General features: G+C 43.2%; 1 protein-coding gene across 3 annotated transcripts in view; it reads left to right on the top strand.

The window, feature by feature from the left end:
* THADA (THADA armadillo repeat containing) overlaps positions 1–19793 on the top strand; it is a 267741-nt gene that overhangs the window by 172583 nt on the left and 75365 nt on the right. For all 3 annotated transcript variants that reach the window (XM_081155905.1, XM_081155906.1, XM_081155904.1), the window contains exon 30: positions 11546–11661. In XM_081155905.1, the coding sequence (XP_081012031.1) occupies positions 11546–11661 (116 nt within the window). The remainder of the gene's footprint in view (positions 1–11545; positions 11662–19793) is intronic.

Raw genomic sequence — 19793 nt, 5'->3', positions numbered from 1 at the left:
CAGTCTTTTTCTTTTGTTTACTTTGATGACCTTTGAAATAAGCTGCAACCCAAAGTGTCCAAAAAAAATTTCCATGTTCGTTTTTCAGAAAGAGGACTCTGTTACCACAATGCACTGTCAGCCGGAGGACTCCTGAGGCTGGCTCCAGCACAGGCCCAGGTTTGCAGGGCCTTTTTCCCAGCCCCCTCCCTGGGCAGCTTGAGCAGTATGCCTGACCAGCCTGAAGGCCATGTGCTGAAAGCCAGAGTTTTCTGTGGGACAAACTCTTTTATAAAGCAGATTTTCCAGCAGCTCTAAAATCTGGAAAATGCAAATTAATACATTAACTTTGCATGTCCTTTGGCTTTGCTTGCTGAAGAGACAACACTGGTGACATTACTGCAGCACTCGAGAATGCTACTACCCACCTCCCCAGTGGCCGGCTTCCCTTCCTACCCTCATTGGGCACAGGTCTGAAAAGTCAGAGGAAGAGACTGGGAGAAGCCTTGCAAAGTCCTAGCATCCTCTTTGATTGCATTGAAAAGGCTCTTTTCTTTGATTTCTCTTAGTGAAAGATACCACACAGCCACCTGTCCCAATAGTTAGTAATGTGAATTTTAGTATTATGTTAGGGAGTACATGATAAAAAGAATATTATTTGCTTTTATTGTTTCTGATTTACTTTTATTGTTTCTGATTCCAAAAATAATGCATTCTTTTGTGGTGATAGGGCAGTCTGTATTCTTCATTGTGGTGGTGGTTACACAAATCCATGCATGGGATAAAATTGTTCACCACCCCCCCACACACACACACACACAAATGCATACATGCAAAAAGTGGCAAAACTGAGCAGGGTGCATAGCCTAGTTAGTGGTAATGTGCCTATGTCAGCTTAGTGGTTTTGACATAGTACTGCAGTTATGTAAGGGGTCACAGTCGGGGGAAGATGAGTGAAAAGGACAATGCTACTATTTTTGCAACTTTTGTTATGAGGCTATAATTATTTCTAAAAAAAAAATAGTTATAAAAAAAGTAATGCATTTTTACTGTAAAAGTTTCTAAATTATAGAAAAATGCAACAAAATTTTACCCCTAAAAATTAATTAAATTTTAAAAATTAGTTAATAAAAATAAATTTAAAAAAGAAAATTGTCCTCAATTTGGCCAATAGGAGCCCATTAAAAAAATAATCAAATAGCCCCGCCAGGCGTGGCTCAGCGGTTGAGCATTGACCTAGGATCCAGGCGACCGGGGTTCGATTCCCAGTGGGTGCACTTGCCCGGGTTGCGGGCTTGATCCCCAGTCGGGGGCATGCAGGAGGCAGCCGATCAGTGACTCTCATCATTGATGTTTCTATCTATCTCTCCCTCTCCTTTCCTCTCTTTGAAATCAATAAAGATATATTTAAAAAATAATAATAATAATAAAAAAATTAAAAATCCCACCCTCACTTTTAATTTGGTATGGATAAAAATGGGACCTTACTATTTTTGCAGCTTGGTTTTTCACTTACCAGTATATCTTACAGATATTTTCATGTCAGTCTATATAAACCTACAGCATTCTTTTTAATAGCTATACAGCTTGGCTTATGTGATGGAATACTTGTAGGAACATCCCATAATTTTTTCAGTTGGGCCTGTATTGGGTGTTTCTAAATTTTCCTGTTAGTGAATGCTACTGAAGATCATCCTTGGGCATCTGTTATCTTTGCCCATACCTGTTTCTGTGAGACAGATTCCCGGAAGTGGGTCTTACAAGACTGAAGAAAGTACGTTTTCCATGTTGATAGCAACTACCAGACTTCCAAGTTGCTGCTTGGTCCAGCTCCATGGAGGACCACTGTATAGAAAAAAACTGTATGTACAACAAGGTGGCCCTGCTGGTTACCACCCAAAATAGGTTGTGACAATTTATGTTCCCACCAATGATGAATAAGAGTATTATTTTCTTACCTAGTTATTAGATTGGTCCTACCTACTAATTTTTAAGAAAAATTCTGTACAAATCAATGTTTTTTGAAAAAAAAAATTGTTTTAATTGCCCTTCCTTAAACATTAATGAAATTAAACATGTCTTCATATGTTTATTGGCTATTTGTATTTCATCTGTGAATTGCTTGTTTATATTCTTTGCTAAATATTTGCAGTTCCCAAAGTGTGTGCCAAAACTCTGTGGGATATTTTAAATTTGGGAGAGAAACACAATGACGTTTACCATCTGTGAGATATTATGAGAACTTCTAGCTTGAAGTAATTTACACTGATTATCAACATTAGCTTGCACTGCATTCCTTTCAAAGATGCTATATATCTTTGCAAAGTTGAGTATTTGAGAGTTGCTGCGATAAAAAGCAAGTACCATGAGAAAATCATTATAGAACAGGAATGAGGGTGGTGAAGTCCAACGATCCCAAGGCTGGAAGTTACGAGTATCCAACAGGCACACACATCCCGTTAGAATGTATTTGTGGTTATTAAGGAATGAGATCAAAATATTTTTTCTTTCAACTTATATGTATTATTTTTTTCAAACAGTTCCTAAGTTGTTAGGGCATAAATACTTATTAGGTTGTTTGGATCTAGGTACTTAATAAATGGAACTATTAGGTATTCCTTTTGGCCTAGGGGCACCATGAAAAGATTATTGAGGTGCTAAGGGTGCTATGAACAGAAAGTTTGTAACTCCCTGCCATGTTTCATTCATTCACTTTCATTTTTGTTATTAATTTGCAAGAGCTTTGTTCCTTTGGGGAGTTAGCAAATATTTTACCCTTTTTGCCTCTATTTTTGAATATTCCAAGTAGTTTTTACTAAAGTTTTCAGTTTTTATGTTGACAGACTTATAGAAAGCCTGTTTATACCTGAAGATTATAAAACGTTTTTCTGTTTTCTTCTAGCATTTTTACAGTCTCTTGTTTTATATCTGATTATTTTCTCCATCTGGAATTTATTTCAGTGCAAGACTTTGGGTAGGGATCTAGCCACATTATTTCCCAAAGAACTAGTTGGTTGTCCTAATACCATTTATTGACTAAATCAATCTTTTTACTACTGTTTAAATACCACTTTTATCATCTGTATTTTTACCAAGTTTATTTCTGGCCTCTCTATTTTTTATCTCTCTTTATAGCACTTACTGTTTTCTTCCTTGAATTATAGTTATTTATGCGACTTCCTATACTAGATCCTGAACTTTTTAATGTTGATTTCATCTCAGTGTCCTATAGCTGCTTTCTTTGCTCTTTCCCTTTTTCTCTCCTTCTCTAAATCTTTTTTAAGAACTTTTATTATAGAAAATTTTAAATGTACAATAATGTAGACAGAATAATGTAATGAGTCCCATGTGTCCATCACTCAGCTGCAACAAGTATTGATTCATGACTCATTTTGTTTCATTCATACCACCACCAACTTCTCTCCTTCTATAATGCTTTAAAGTTAACTATCTCGACCAAACAAGTGATCTCTATTATTTTTCATTAATAAGTTTTGCTACATTAAAGAATTTCTTATTGATCTCAGTATCATCTTTAAGTAAACTCAATAGGTAAAGCTCCAGATATATATAAAAGATGAATTACCAAGTATAATGAAGCTTCCCCTTAAAAATTTAAACTGGAATTTATTCTATAAATAAATAGTTTGTAATTTAAAATTTTTTATATATAGCTTTTCAGAAATGTATCTGTGTTCTAAAGTTAGGAACTTGTTTGTTAGAACAGATACTATGTTAGTTTTGTAAATTGTTAATTCTTTACATGCAGATCTTTGTATGTTGGGTTAAGATTGACTACCTTTGACATCACTTTCTAACCCTCGCCTTGCCCAGCAGCTCAGGGCCCTCGATGCCTCTTCTGGGTGCCTACTCCTAATTGCATTGTACAATTTGGAGCACTGGGCCATAGGTGGTCCAGGCCAAACTTATATTCACTCTTTTTAAAACTATGTATTTCCCAACCCCTTTGTGTGGGGAGGGTTTAGAGAGGTTTAGTACCCTAGCTGCTGCTGTGAGTATGGGTTCTGCTTCTGTACCCCTGGCAAGGGGGCATGGTAGAATTACAAACCAATAAAGATTCTCTTTATTGAGCCCCTCTGTCTGACAGACAAAGCTGCGGCATCCTTGGGGCCCAGGGGCTATGAAGTGCTTTCCTTTAAAGAGCTCTACTCCAGGAAAGGGAAATTGTAGATTGATAACCATGATGACAGGATAAAAAAGTTAAAAAATATATATCAAATGAAATGAGCTGAGTAGGAAAAAAGTAAGTCTTCGGGTGGGGGGGCAGTGAGGAAAGCTGAGGAAGGTCTTGTGGAGGAAGTAGCCTCGCAGCAGGGGTGGATGTCAGGGGAGAGTTGGCAAGGACGAGGGAGGAATGGCAGCACTGTCCCGCACGGAAAGCATTTGCAAGTTGTCCTGATGGGAAGTTGTCCGCCTCGTGCGGTCACAGAACAGGTCCGTGGAGTGGGGAGGCGGGGGGTAATACTAGGAAGGTGGGCTGAGCCCTCGGTGCCCAGCAGATTCTATAGGAGGCTGGAAATCATTGGAGGACTTTGAATGTGGAACAATACGATCAGGGCTTGGCTTTAAGAAGATTTCTCCACGACCACGTGTAAAATAAGGTTTGGAGGCAAAGACCAGTCAGCTAAGTTGTTTTCATCACCTAGGTGTAAGGTCTCTGGGTTCCTGAACTAGAATAGTGGGTGTGTTAATAGAAAGGAGGGAATGCACTTGAGAACCAAAGTTAATCTCTGGGCCCCTACAGACATTGTGGTTTTGTACATTTTGGGTCTTAAAGATATTCATGGCCCATTTCCTGTGATTATTTTCCCCATACCAGAGTCAGCTAGGAAGTCATTACACTTTGTAGTTAGTGACCTTTTCCCGGCACAGCCAAGTATCACCTTTTGGAAACTTACAAACTCTAAGTATGTGTCCTCATCTGATAAACAGGTTGAGGTTTGGGGTGTACTGAACTGCTTCCTGGCCCGCCCTCTAGCATGGGGTCAAATTGGTGGATAACTGTGGGTGGCACAGGCCTTTTAAGCCCTTTCTTGTAGGGATGACCAGGCTGAGTAGCTTAAGGCTCCTAGGGTCATGCCCCCAGTCCACCCTGACCCTCCAAGGCTGGTAACACTGGGGCTGTCAGTAAAAAAAATTATGTTGAGCTCTCTGTACAGATGACCTAGGCAGGTACATATATCCAGCGAGCACCATGCCCTGCACTGGGGAAGTCAGAGAAAAGAGCGGTGCTTCTGAGAAAGAAGCCTGTGGTCCTGTTGGGAATAAGATTGATGTGCCTGAAGCAGAAAACAGTTAAATCCTAAGCTACGTTTTAATAATTAGAAATGACAAATAAGTTAGAGAACCTCTCTCTCCTGCTTTCTCTCTCTCTCACACACACACACACACACACACGCACACACACACACACACAAACACACACAATCTGCCTTTTAAATGATTTTTGCTGTATCCATTTCCATTTCCTAACAGTTATATGATTAAGCATGTTTCTGTGAATTACAAAGTTTGGATTCCTACCTCAGCCATCCCCCTCTTCCCTACCCCCACTTCAGTCTGACTTAAAGCCATAAAATACTTCTGCCTGCCTGCCTTTAGTTCTGTTTGTATGAATTAAGTCGACAGGATAAATATTCACATTCCCAGCGACAGGCTGAAACAATGTTTGCCTGTTCTGCCCAGTGAGTCGAGAAAAAAAGGGGGCCTGACATCACCCTATACTGTACATTCCCGGCATAGATCATTTATTTAAGTCCCTGAAAAAATACAGATGTTTTACCAGCCGAAATAAAATCCTGTGTAAACACTGAGCTCGGAAAAATGTTGCTCTGACTTAGCTGTGGGGGTTGGAGCAACGCAGGGAGAAAGCTAGGCAAATGGCAGATGCAGAAATTTTATGCTGGGCTCAATGCGATAGGGACAGAAGTGTTCACCCCCAGTCTGCATGCCACAAAAGAAGAATAGAATTTGTTTTTAAGAAAATACAGTTGCAGCCCTGGCCAGTTTTGCTAAGTGGTTAGAGCATCAGCCTGCAAACCAAAGGGTCTCAGGTTCAATTCCTGGGCAAGGGCACATATCTTGGTTGCAGGTTTGATCCCTGGCCCCGCTCAGGGTGTGTGCAAGAGGCAACCAATCGACGTGTCTCACTCACATTGATGTTCCTCTCTCCCTCCTCCCTCCCTCCCTCTCTCTCCATCCCTCCCTCCCTCTCTCCCTCTCTCTCTCCTTCTCTCCCTCGCCCCCTCTCTCCCTCCTCCCTCTCTTTCTCTCTCCCTCCCTCTCTCCCTCCCTCTCTCCCTCCCTCTCTCCCTCCCTCTCTCCCTCCCTCTCTCCCTCCCTCCTCCCTCTCTCCCTCTCTCTCTCTCTTCTTCCCTCCCTGAAAAAAAAGGAAAGATACATAGTTGCAAAAGTGGATAGATTTGTTGACCTTCACAATTTGGGATTGTTAATTATCAGGATACTTTCACCCATTTACACCTGACCTCTGGAATGAACGTCCTTTTTCTCACTGGGGTTGTCCTCTTTTGTGACCTGCCTAACCCGCTCCTGTTACTGCTGGAGCCTGCTGGTTCTGGAGTTCAGCTGCTGTTGATTTTATAAGGGGGAAAGCTGCCTGGAAGCCATGCTTGGTGAAGAGGAAAACCCATCTCAGCACTGCATTCCCAAACAGCCATCTATCATCTTGATCTTGTCTAACACAAGTCACTATTTTCGTCCAGCAGCATAAACCAGACATATTTTACTGATGCAGGGCAAGTTTTTTCAGGATCTGTCTCATGACTCTTTTTAGGCCTGTGGCATTTACTCAGAGAGCAATACATTTGGTCTGTGGAGTCACTTTTAAGATTCAAAGCTGCCAAAATGGACCCCATGCTTTACACAGATGGTTGGAAACTCCCCTGGGTCTCTCTGTGTTTAGAGTGGGAATGGGGATGGGCAGAGGGTAACTGCTTCCAGGTTCTCCAGACTTTTCTTAGATCCTCCCAGGGTTTCATTAAGGCACACATCTCAGGGGCAAGACATCTAGAAATCTAGCTGCCTGTCATCTGCTTCCTGACCACCCCGTTCTCAGGGCAGGGATGACCATCTCATCTCTCAGCAGTGCCAAGCCTGATAGTCCTGGGTGATGCCATCGGTTTCTCTGTGGTTGCTTCCTGTGTGCCCTTGGTCTCTTTCTGACTGGATCACAACTATCTTAAGTCCACAAAGGTTTCTCCCATTTCTTTTGCTGAAGACACCTCTAAATCCACTCTGAGCTTTTCGAAAGGGCCTACCATAGCTAGAGGGCACCAGCTGTCCTGATCTGTCCCGGTGTGATTGTTAATAGAGCTTCTCTTCACTCTCAAAAGAATCCCTGGTTTGTGCAGTGTATTACCCTACCTAGAGCAGTCATCACTGGACACTCCTTACCAAACTCATTAAATCCCCTCCCTCAGTCCCAAAATGGCTCCGTCTTCTCTTGTGATCCCTGTCCTGAAGGACCGCCCTCCAGTACCAGCTGCCTGAGTGCAGTCTTCCTCCTGACCCTCAATCCCATGTCTAAAGCAGTTGCCAAGTCCTGCCTCTCCAGTCTCCAAAGTATCTCCCAAATGTACCCTTTCCTCTTCACGCCACTGTTGCTATCATTTAGATGGGTGGGGTTGGGGTGTCACAAATTCAGTCCTGTCTGTTTCCGGCAAGTAAGTGAACAAAGGGGGATGCGTATGAACATACGGCCCTCTTGGTCCATTCTCTGTTTCCAAACTTTAATCCTTACTGGAGGATTTTTTTTATATTGCTTTTCAGAGAGAGTGTAAGGGAGAGAGAGAGAGAGAGAGAAAACCACGGATATGAGAGAGACACATCAATTGGTTGCCTCCTGCACGTGCCTCGAGCCTGCAGCCAAGGCCCGTGCCCTTGGCTGGAATCGAGCCCGGGACCCTTCAGTCCACAGGCCAGCACTCTAACCCCTGAGCCAAACTGGCCAGGGCTGTTTTCAAACGTTTAACAGAGATTTAGGTTCAGTAAATATCTCATTTTCCTCTTGATTCTCCGTAAGTTTTGGGGGGCGGGAGCACAAGAGCAACGGTAAGTGACGTTGACACTCCGCCCGCGGCCGTGAGTGGCAGGCAGTGGTGGGACGGTGGTGAACCCGGGCGTGCGTTTCTCATGCCGGGGGCCAGGTGACTGCTGCCCCACGACGCCAGATCTTTTGATTTTTCAAAAGAAGCTGGAGATCAGGATGACTGATGTAAAATCTCCCAATTCATAAATAACGGTTTAAAAATACTGGGTAGGCCAAATAAAACATCTGCAGCTACTTTTTGTCCGTAGGGCCCCGGTTCTCAGCCTCTGGTCTCGCTCCTCAGGCCTCTTGTCCGGCTCCTGCAGTAGTCTCGGGCATGCTGCCCCCAGTCCAGGCTCTGCACCGCCCTGGCCCGTCTTCCAAATCACAGCTCCCTCTGAGGAGGTCTCTGGCGTCTGCAGGACGGAATACACATCCCTTGATGTTGCGTTTAGGATCCTTCTCTGTCTGACGCAACCATCTCTCCAGCTGTCTCCTACCATCCTGCGCACACCCTGGCTGTGCTCCCGTCACACACAGCTACTTGCTGTCCCCTGAGCAGTCCCAATATTTTCTTTTAATGAATAGCTCTTTTTAGAAGAATTTTAGCTTTACAGAAAAACTGAGCAGGTCCTCCCGGCCCCGTCACCCCAGCTTTGTCCTATTATTAATATAGTCCATTAGAGCAGTCCATTTGTTACAGTTAATATACCGATATTGATACATTATTAACGCAAGTCCATAGTTTGCATTAAGGTTTACTCTTTTTGTTGGGAACACCAATATTTTAACACCCTTTCGAACTCTCTTTGTAATTTAGATTTCTCTATCTGTATATTGTTCTTCCAATTCTGGCAAGACTTTTTCAAGGCCAAATATGAGTATTACTTTGTGCAAAGCCGCCTCTGGTCAGGAAGCACCGGAGGAGTGTGGCGATGCTGCTGGGCAGGTTGTCTCTCCTGGCCAGGCAGAGTCAGGGAAGCTATTGATTTTCTGTTCACCCGGGACCAGCATGTAAGCTGCAGGGCAGCAGGGACTCTGTTCTCTGCTGTAACTCCTAGGACAGTCCCTGGTAATAGTTGTTTAATAAATATTTGTGGCCTGAATGTTTGAATCCTATCACAAATTTGGGACACGGAAAAGGACCCTCAACTGCTCGCAGCCCTCGTGTGCGTTCAGTTAGTCACCATCCTCGGTTCTGGCAGCTTGGGGTTCTCCGTGTTTGGTGCAGGGCAGTCCTGTGTGCTAGGCCGTTTCCAGATTCTCCCAGGCCTGGGCTCGGCCGCACTCCTAGCCCTCTGTTCCTGGTGAGTAACCGGGATCACAGTCGTGTGGTGTGTGCCCCAGCTGACAGAACTGATGGACCAGCAGGCTGATTTTCATAAACCAGAGCTGCCAAGCGTTTCAAAAACAGCCTTGTTTTTGCCAAGTAAGGTGAGCAAATATAGGACTAAGTTTAAACATCCATCAGGAGTTATTTTTGAAGCGATTGCTTCTAAATGAGAGGCATTTGAAAATCTCACAGCTTTCTTTACAAGTAAATTCCACAGTCATGTATTTTGCTGGTGTCTGCTGATTAATTACGATCCTGTGACACCATGAAAAGCCCTGGTGGTTGGTTCTATGCAGCTGTGGAGAAAAGTAAAGCGTAGCCCAGTGACGTTGCCAACTCTTTCAGGCTAGTGGGGATTCAGGCAGAGGGAGGTGTTTTTTTCACTCTGGCAGCCACCGCATAAGAACAGAAGCCCCAGCCAGACCCATTTCTCCAGACTTCAGGACGGGCGGTTTGGGTCCCCGTGGGGGTGTGGTGAAGTAGTGATATTCGATCTGTTGCTTCTGAAATAACAGATCCATTATTAGAGAAGGCATTTGCAGTTTCCATCTAGACATATGTGCATTCTCCTGTACAGTTACTTCTGTTTAGAAGAAAAAAAAAGTGGATACATACAGTAAATTTTTTTAAAGATCTTTTTAAGTTGATTTTTAGAGAGAGAGGAAAGGAGAGGCTGAGAGGGAAACATCGATCGTCTGCCTCCTGCACGCCCCCTACTGGGATTGAGCCCACAACCCAGGCGTGTGCGCTGACTGGGAATCAAACCAGCAACCTCCTGGTGCACGGGACAACACCCAACCAACTGAGCCACAAGGGCCAGGGCACATACAATAAATTTATCACAATTTATTTTTTCTCTAAACAGGGTGTCCCCCAAAAATGTATACACACTATAACAGCTGATAGCTCAATTTTGAAAATGAAATGTGTTTTAGTAAATACTGCCTTTGTGATTATTCACAGTGTGTATCTGTTGTTTTGGGACATCCTATGTTTGTTGTTGGTAATTGCAGATGTCTGACCCCAGAAAATCTGCCAGCTCCTACCTATTTAGGGTCTGATGACTCTCTGTCTCTTTTGTCTTGGCATCTCGCTTTTTCTCTACTCCCTTCCATATGGAACTCTCATGTGGCCCTCACTGACGGGAGGGAAAGAAGAAAAAGTTGAATCTTGCTGCTTAGGAAGAATCATCTGCAGCTCTAGTGAAGGATACAGTAGGGAAAGAAAACAAACTGATTATCAAATCAAAGTTCTTGATGTGTTTATCTGCACTTGCTTTGCTCCACCCGCCTCCTCTCCTTGATTCAGATAAGGGCAACTAAAGGATTTCTCTGACATGCATCTTTCTCCTTGGCACTCGCTGAGGCCAGAGGATCTCTTCTACGCCCACTTTCTTTCTCTGCTACAGGTTTGTACTCCTCAGAGAGGCCTTGTTGATGTCATATCTGAGTGTGAATCCAAGACACACGTAGGTGGGCACGCACGCTTGCACGTGGCCTGTGTCATATGTCTGCGGGAGCTGTGGTCTTCGTTCTAAATATAGGCAGCTAGAGATAGAACAGGATCTGTCTTTCTCTGCTTAATTCTAATACATAATGTCATGTAAGAGTAAGAAAGTGGGGTGTGTGTGCGTTGCTGCCTCCACTTCTGACATCTCAGCAAAGATCTGCTAAAAAGTCTAATTAGTTTTCAAATATAACTGTCAAGTATTTGCAGAGGCAAGCGTCACTGTGGCCTGTTTCTTTAGCCAAGCCTGTCTGATAAACCCAGACATGTAAACCAATTTAGACTCAGACTTAGACTTTAAAAGGTACACGTTTTATATGAGACTGCTAACATAGAGAAAGATGTTTGCATTTCTTTCCTAAATCAATTTATAAGTTGTTTGCAACTAATAAGCTCTTGTATCAAATGCTTGTCTGGTCACAGAGTAGTCACTTTTATTTGGAATTGTGTATGGAACCCAGAGCACAGGTACGTAGGTTCCTTGCCACGCAGCAGCCTCCAAAATCAACATGCTCTCTGCAAAAAAACCAGAGCCACCTTCTGCAGGTGTCTGTTTTCTTTGAGGGGAATATTTAGAGGAAACCTAAAAGGGAGGAACTTACATTTAGAAAAAATATATTTTCACAGCAGATATTGCTTTTTCTGTCTTTTGGTTTTAGGTTTTTCATTTGTTACAAGCCTTCTCAGACTCCAAGTACAGAATGAATGCATACTTTCAGCAGGAGCTGGCTGATGTTGCTGTTTGCACCATAGCCAAACTTTGGCTGGCCAAGAGGTATGTTCAAACCCCTCATGAGCAAGGAGTTATCAGGGGTTAGGAATACATTGGAGAATTGCTGTTTCTAGTTGTGGGAGTTTTAAACGTCATTGGCATGAGTTTTCTAAACTTATTGGAGTATTTATCTTTTTAGAACTTTGGGTTGTGGTAAAGAAAGAAAAATATTTTCTTGACAATTTTTCTTAAACTGCTCTGTGGCTGGGGGGCATGTAATATGGCTTTATCTGTCCACCAATCGGCTTATTTTTATTAATACGTGCTATGTGCCCAACCCTGTATTAGATGGTGTAACAATGGAAGGCAGTGATTGAGGAAATCGTGTGGCCCAACCTCTTAGGTGCCGTGGCAGCTCAGGAGCGGAGGCTGGTGTAGGACCCGAGCAGCCACAGGGGCAGCCGGGGTGCGAATAGGAAGACAGGGCGTTGCCACCTAAGGGCGTGGTAGGGCGGCGCGGGAGGTGGGCCGGGAGGTGGGCCGGCTGTCCTCCTCATGCTTGCCAGCTTGCAGCGTTAGTTTACCCCAGCAGTTAGTACGTTTTCTGTGTGAAAGATGGACGGAAAGAATTTCTCCTCTCCTGCGTGGGGAATCCTCTCTGCGACCCTTCAAACCCATGTCTCGGGCTCTGACGCTGCTCGGACAGTTGTTGCAAGGACCGCGGGGCGTCCTCTGTGGGTCCCAGCAGAGGAGCCTGGTGGAGGACCGCGGGCTGCCTCATCCCGCGCCGCGTGTGTTGTGTTTGATTGAGAATCAGTATATTGGTTGTCTCACATAGCAGCCTCTTTTTTTGTTTTATTTAAAAAAATATGCTTTTGTTCACTTTCGTTGGGCAAGTAACGGGCAGTATGAGGCCTGTAACTCCGTGTGAATCAACGGCATTGCCGAGCACAGACTGCACACTCCCCTTTGTGTTGGGGAGGTAGAGATACAGGCACAAAAGAACTAGTCCTGGCTTCAAGGAGCTCACGTCCAGGAGATGAAAAAGATGTGTAAATAAATAACTTGCCCCCAATATGGTAAGTGTGATGGATGTAGCAAGTACAGAAGTAGCCCAGAGGAGGGGCGGAGGAGGCCCAGCATTGCACCTTCAAGAGATGAGGAGGATTTTGCTAAGTGGCCAGGGCAGGGAGGGTCAGTGCAGGCTCAGGTAGTGTCACAGGCAAAGACATGGCAGTGTGTATGAAGTGGCATGGTGAGCGTGCAGGACTCGAAAGAGCTCTTTTGGTGTAAGTATAAGGTACATGTGGCAGAAAATGAAGCTGAAGAAATACTTGGGCCACATAGTGAAAAATCCTGAAGGAAACCTTTAGGCGAAAGGGAGCCAGTGAAGGATTTCTCAGTGTGTGGACGTGAGTCTGCATGTTTTTTCTAAGCCCCTATAGCTTTGGACAGGGATATTGATGGGGAAATTCTTTAGTGTCTGAAATGCCAATAAAATGATGGTTACCCTCTCATTTTTAGTCTAATTTTTGTTCTTCCCTTTTATTTAAAGAGTAAGGGTTGATGGACCATAAACCACTTCCATGAGCCCCTGGTATCATTTGCCTTCTGTGTGGCTTTTAGACAACTTTCCCCAGATGCTTTTTTCAGAACAGAGAACTGTGATCACATTTGTGCTCTTATGTGTTTACCAATTTGTAGGCCAGCTATTATTTCTAGGTTATCAGGAAGTCTGGGCTCTCCAGAAATCATGCTATTGAAAGCCCTGCTTCCAGCCTGGACTGGCCCACGACAGAATACTAAATCCCCTGTTCTTAAAGTTCTATAAGGAAGGAGTTTCTGTCCCCTTACCTTGCTACCCTTCATAGGTTTTGTAGAAATTCATCATCCACTAGCTTAAGGAGCCCCTTCCTTCTGTTTGGATAGGAAGGAGGGGACAGAGCAGCAGCCAGCCATCGGAATGGACCTTCATGTTGTGCAATGCCTGAGGATGGATGACAAAGCTATCATGTGCCTCCTCTTCAGCTGGAGAAGTCCTCCTGGCCTCTTTTAACCTTCCCTGTGGTTCCCATTGCAATTTTCTAATCAGGCTTTTCATCATTGTCACCCCCACCCACCTTCTCTGATTTTTCTCCATGATTTTCCAGCCCTAGAAAACAAAGGCATGAATCACTGCGATTCACTGGGTTTCCACCTTCCTTGCTGAGAGTCCAGGAAAGCCACTTTTTATGTTTCCAGTACAGTCAACACTTTATTATCCAAGTGTGAACTTTACACTTCGTGGGTGGTCTGTAGATGGTGCCTAACACCAGGCTTCCTCTTACTACCCAATACACTTTTACCATATTAATCAGGATGTGTTTAGAGCCTAAAATAAAGCTTGGGAGGAAAACACATTGCCAGAGCACAATGCATTCCAAAGCCATGGATCAGTTTTTCTGTATTATTCACATCATTGACACAGTAACCTTGAGGTTTCCGAATAAGTATGGAACTGGGTCTGAGTGATGCAGCAGCAATCTGCCGCATGCCTGCCCTGCGCCTGAGGTCCTCGGAGAGTGTTGCTGCGGGAGGCATTTGTCTGCAGAACAGCTCCTTGCTCGCAGGAGCTCTGGGTCCTAGTGGGCCCTTCTCAGGCCAGCCCATCCTCAGTCTCACCTGCCTTTCCCATGGGAGGCGTTGCAATGCGCAGTATTCCAGATTCCCCTGCTGAAGAGGCTCCTTTATGGCCTCACAATTTACACATGAAAGAGGAACAAATGTTCTTTGTGCCTACTAAGGACTTTCTGTATCTTTTGAGTATAAGCTATGAAACATTAATGTTATTGCAAAAAAAAATAAAAAATGTTGGTTTAAATTTTAGAACCAACCCCTTTCCCCTCTACAGTTTATTTGATCAGTAGCCTGAGTTCATTCAGTCCAGTGAGCACAAAAACATCAGCGAGGGTGTCATTTATTTGTCCTTTTACTCCCAAAGAAGGGTTTTTTTTTTAAGTTTGTTGGAGCCATTGGATAACCAATTCAGTTTTTAAAATTTCAACCCTGAAATTGGGGCACATAAAATAAAGACTTTTGTCATATATTTGTGTTTTGACTTTGCAAGATTAATAGGGATTTATTTGAGGTGATTAAGCAATAGCCATGGAGTTGTTGGGGAATTTTGGGTGATGAATGGCCAGCTGGCAACACGGCCTGAGCAGAGGACTGGGCTTCTGCTCTTACAGGCCGCTTTTCATTCCAAGACGTCAAAGCCTTTATAGAAATCAGCTCATTAATCCTTCAAGTCCCTTCCTTCCCCTTTTTCCTCCATTCCTCCCTCCTCAATCCAGTTTACTGTCTCTCTCATGGTGCAAAGGCAGTTTACCAACTATTGAAGGAGAACCGAGCTGGCCAGGCCAGAAACCGAGTGAGAATAGGGGTCAGCTGCTGTCCTGGAGAGGCCGCTGTGGGCGCCATGGAGGAGGCATCAGCGCGGTCCCGGGTCGCGGCCCGTCTGCCACCGTGGCTCTTTGCAGGTTCCAGCTCCGCTGCCCCCGCTGGAGCAGAGGCTCTGCCTCAATAGGAAGGACTTTTTAAAAGCCCTCTCAAGCAGGACTAAGAGGAGAAAAGATTTATTTATTTTGAGAACATCACTATTATATTGGACTTAAATTTTTTAGAAATCAATTTGGCTATCTAGTGTCTCCTTTGGTTATAAAAAGAAAAAAAAAATGTGTGTGCATGCGCGTGCTTTCCTTGTAGTAAATGTGGCAAAGCGGATTCCAGACTGTGCAATGGGTGATGTGATGACCAGGAAGAAAAACATGTCCTACTAAGTTTTTTCTTTTTTTTCTTGATTGTCAGTATTATACATGCTTATTATGAAAAATTAGTCAAGTATAAAGTTTGGAAGAGAAGAGAATATAAGTCTAATCTTACCAACATCCAGTGGAAACCACTAGTATATTGGTTAACAGTTTTATTGATGTAGTTACTTCATCTTTTTTCCTAGTCATTGTTTTATATAGTTGAGATTATACTGTATATGTAAGCGTATAGCTTACTTTTTTCACTTAACAGTATCATGAAAGCATTTGCTATTGTTATTACTTAAAATTCTGTATGGTGTAGACACTATAGAAAAGGCTGTGCGTGGCTCAGCGGTTGAGCATCGACCTAGGATCCAGGCGATTGGGGTTCGATTCCCCGTCAGGGCACATGCCCGGGTTGTGGGCTCGATCCCCAGTCGGGGGCGTGCAGGAGGCAGCCGATCAATGACTCTCTCAGCATCGATGTTTCTATTTCTCCCTCTCCCACTCCCTTCCTCTCTCTGAAGTCAGTGAAGATATATTAAAAAAAAAAAAAATCTTAAATGTTAAAGGGACTTCTTTATTAAAAAAAAAAGAAAATAGTATGGTGTTTTCTCAAAAAATTAAAAATACATGTAACATATGATCTAGCAGCTTCACCTCTGGGTAAATATTTAAATGAATATAAGGAGAATCTTGAAGAGATACTTGTACATTCATGTTCATAACTGCGTTGTTCACAGTAGCCAAGTGTCCATTGGTGGATGAACAGATAAACAAAATGTGGCATATGTGTGGACAATGGAAGATTATTCAGCCTTAAAAAGGGAAGAAACTCTGATAGGTGCTACAGCATGGATGGACCTTGAAGGTATTATGTTAAGTGAAATAAGCCAGTTACAGAAGGACAAATACCATATGATTCCACTTATATGAGGTACCTAGGATAGTCAGATTCATAGAGAGAGAAAGTGGGGTGGTGGCTGCCACGGGCGGGGCGGGGAGGGGAGGAGTGAGCAGGTCGTGTCTCCGGGCATAGGGTTTTAGCGTTACAAGATGAGGAGAGTTCTGGAGGTGGTTGTACAACAGTGTGAATGTGATCAATACTACTGAATTGTACACTTAAAATGGTTAAGGTGGCAAATTTTATATTAACCTTTAAAAGACGGCATTTAAAAGACAGCATCATACAAACTCCATATATTTTCCAGGATCAACTGTACAAATAATGGTTTCTTTCCTTTTGCCTGTAAAAAAGAATGTATATGCTTAGGTTTCTGAGTATTTAACCTTTAAAAGACGGCATTTAAATTCCGTCAGCATTTAAATTCGGCCAGCAGGACCCACTCCTTGCTGGGAACTAAAGTTCCCTTTCATCGGATAAAGGTTAAGTATATTTTATCACAATTTAAATATGTTTTAATGACAAACATTTTTTAAAAGCTCTTTGTTCCTTATCATTCCTCTGAGGTTACCATTGTTCTGACTTTTTATGGCAACTATTTCTTTGCTTTTATTCCTAGTTTTACCACCTATGCATCTCTAAAAATAAAATACTTTTGCCCGTTTTTGAATTAGAAAAAAAATATTTGAAAATATCATTTGTTAAAGGTAGCATATTTTTTGTCAGTCAATAACTTTACCTAACCATTGCTGGCCATTTAGTTTGTTTTCAACTTTATATGTCATAAATAACATTCCAGTGAAAAATCTTTGTGATTGTGTGTGTGTGTGTGTGTGTGTGTGTGTGTGTGTGACTGATTGTGTGTGATTGTGGGTTATTGCCATAGGTTTGATATCCAACAGTTAGAATAAGTTAATCACAAGAATATGAAAAATTTTAAGGGTCTTGATATACACTGCCATATTGATTTCCAAAAGAGATACACCAGCTCATCTTTCCACCAACTGTGCATGGGAGACTGCCACCAATATATATTTTAAAAATATGTTTTTATTGATTTTAGAGAGAGGAAGGGAGAGGTAGAGAGAGAGAGAGAAACATCAGTGATGAGAGACAATCATCAATCAGCTGCCTCCTGCATGCGCCCTACGGGGGATTGAGCCCACAACCTGGACATGTGCCCTGAACGGGAATCGAACCGTGACTTCCAGGTTCATGGATGGACGCTCAACCACTGAGCCAAATTGGCCGGACTATACCAATATTTTAACTAAGATTTTAAAGATTATGTTGAGGAAATTTTTGCTTTTTGGATGCCTTTTGTGTGCCAACCTCTGTTTAGGAGATTCATAAATTTTCATTAACTGTTCTCAAATCTCCCTTAGTATAAGAAAATCTACTTTTCTGAAGTGAAACAATTGGGGAGACAAACCCTGTGGGTAAGACACCCAGTTTAGTCAGCATTTCAGCTTGGCATAAATTAACAGCTAAGTCAAAACAATATAGATCTTTTTTTAAATTTTTACTCCCTGTGTTTCAGCATGAAAGCTGCCATACTTTAGCATTTTGTCGTATCATCTTAATACAGAGTCTTCTCCTGGGCTGTCCGTGGAGCCTGCTCAGGCCTGGGTATATTGTGCACTCTCAGCCAGAGGGGTCAGACTGACAGTGCATATGGATTAAGTTGACCATACATGTGTTTTGTTGACTTGAGCAGGGTTTAAATTTATATGTATTTTAAATTAGCTGCTGGTATTTAAAAATTAGGAAATTTCACAGTAAGTCAGATTTCTAGCTTCCTTTTAAAAACTAGAAGATCTAGCAATACCAGGGCAAATTCCCACATGGCTGGCAATGGACCAGAGCTAGGTATTGGCCATCCTCTCTTGATAGAGCATGTGCTCTGCACTTCTCCATTGTCCCCTCCCAGCCACTTCTCTCAGTAGGTTACCTGCTGAGCTTCCACAGAATGAGGAGTTGTGACTCTTGGCATTGGCATTTTATCAATTACCATATTGGCTGATTGCTGTATAGTAGAATCATCTGGAGAGGTTTTCAAACCTACTGATGCCAGGTCCGACCTTCAGAATTTCTGATTTTTTCGGTTTGGGGTGTAGCCCAAGAACTGGTATTTTTAAAACTCTCCAGGAGATTCTAAAATGCAGTCAGACTGAGAACTGCTGATGTTTTCTTGTGCATTCTTGTGTCTCCCATCGTCCTGAGGGAGAGGGTCAAGGATGAGTATTGGGTAAAATAGCAATCATGCTAGAGGGCACTTGTATTTTTCTTCTGAGGCCAGTGATTCGTTCAAGAAAGATGGATTGACTGTTTCTCTAGCCTGCTACCCAGGAGATGTAGGCCGTTAAAACTTTAGTTTCACATATATGCCAGTGTGAGGGCCATACCATTGTTTCATATATGGGTGAATTTCTGAGGTCAGTTACTTAAAATCCACCATAGCAAGTTATTTTAAGTTATGTCAGTTGCTCTCAGAAGTGCCATTTAAACCTGACACTTTGGTGTGGTTGATTGTCCTGGAAGTTCATGGCCCATTTTAATTTTTTGAGGTGATGCTTAAATAGAATAGACAATACTTGTATCACTTCATTCAACAAATACTTATTGAGCCCTGCTATACCCCAGGCTATATTAAATACTGCAACTGTTCATTAAAACCACTACTTCAGTGTGGCAAGGACAACAAAACAGAGTCTTGTCAAACAGAATCATAGACCTAGAACTTTAGTATTGAAAGAATCTTGAAGCTTACTGTAGTCGACTCCCATCCCCATGCACATGGGAAAGGGCAGCCCAGAGAGGTCGGGGGATTTGGCCGGTGTCACGCAGCTGACCGGGGTCAGATCCTGCCTGACAGCAGCATCTGTTGAGGACTTAGCTCCTTGCTCCTTGTCAGGCTTTTTCTGTTGGGCCACATCTCCTCCATCTGTACAGTGTTTTTATCTCAAGGCCTTGAATGGCAGTAACTTACGCATTCTTTAGAGCAGGACTTCTCAGACTATGATGCACACCTAAAGTGAAGACTCTCAGTCAGCCTGGGATGGGGCCTGAGATCCTGCATTTCAGACAAGCTCCAGGTGATTCTAATGCTGATGGGAACACAGTACATATTTTGAGGGCCAAAGGTCCAAGTACCAGGCACTGTGATCATCCAGCCCCCCTCTTTGAAATAGTTCTTACCTTCAAACAATCATTCTTAATGGCTTGTAACTGGAGCTTGGAGCCACAGGATAGGACTGAGGCTACTGAAGGGGTCATCCCAGAGTTCTTTCCCCATCCACCTGGGCTGACCTGCACTGAGGGGCTGCATGGCCCCAGTACTCTCCTAGGGAGTCCACACTCCCTTGTCTGGGCAGCCAGCCCAGTGGCCTCAGTGCCTGGGGTAGGACCAGTGCTTTGTTGGCATGCAGTAAGTATTTATCATTTTGAAAAATAACAGTCTGATATTCTGGTGAGAAAAACAGGCTCTCAGGACTACAAGA

Source organism: Miniopterus schreibersii (genome assembly GCF_964146895.1).
Source record: "Miniopterus schreibersii genome assembly, chromosome: 13".
NCBI classification, from domain to species: Eukaryota; Metazoa; Chordata; class Mammalia; order Chiroptera; family Miniopteridae; genus Miniopterus; species Miniopterus schreibersii.
This window is presented reverse-complemented; position numbering and strand designations above follow the sequence as displayed.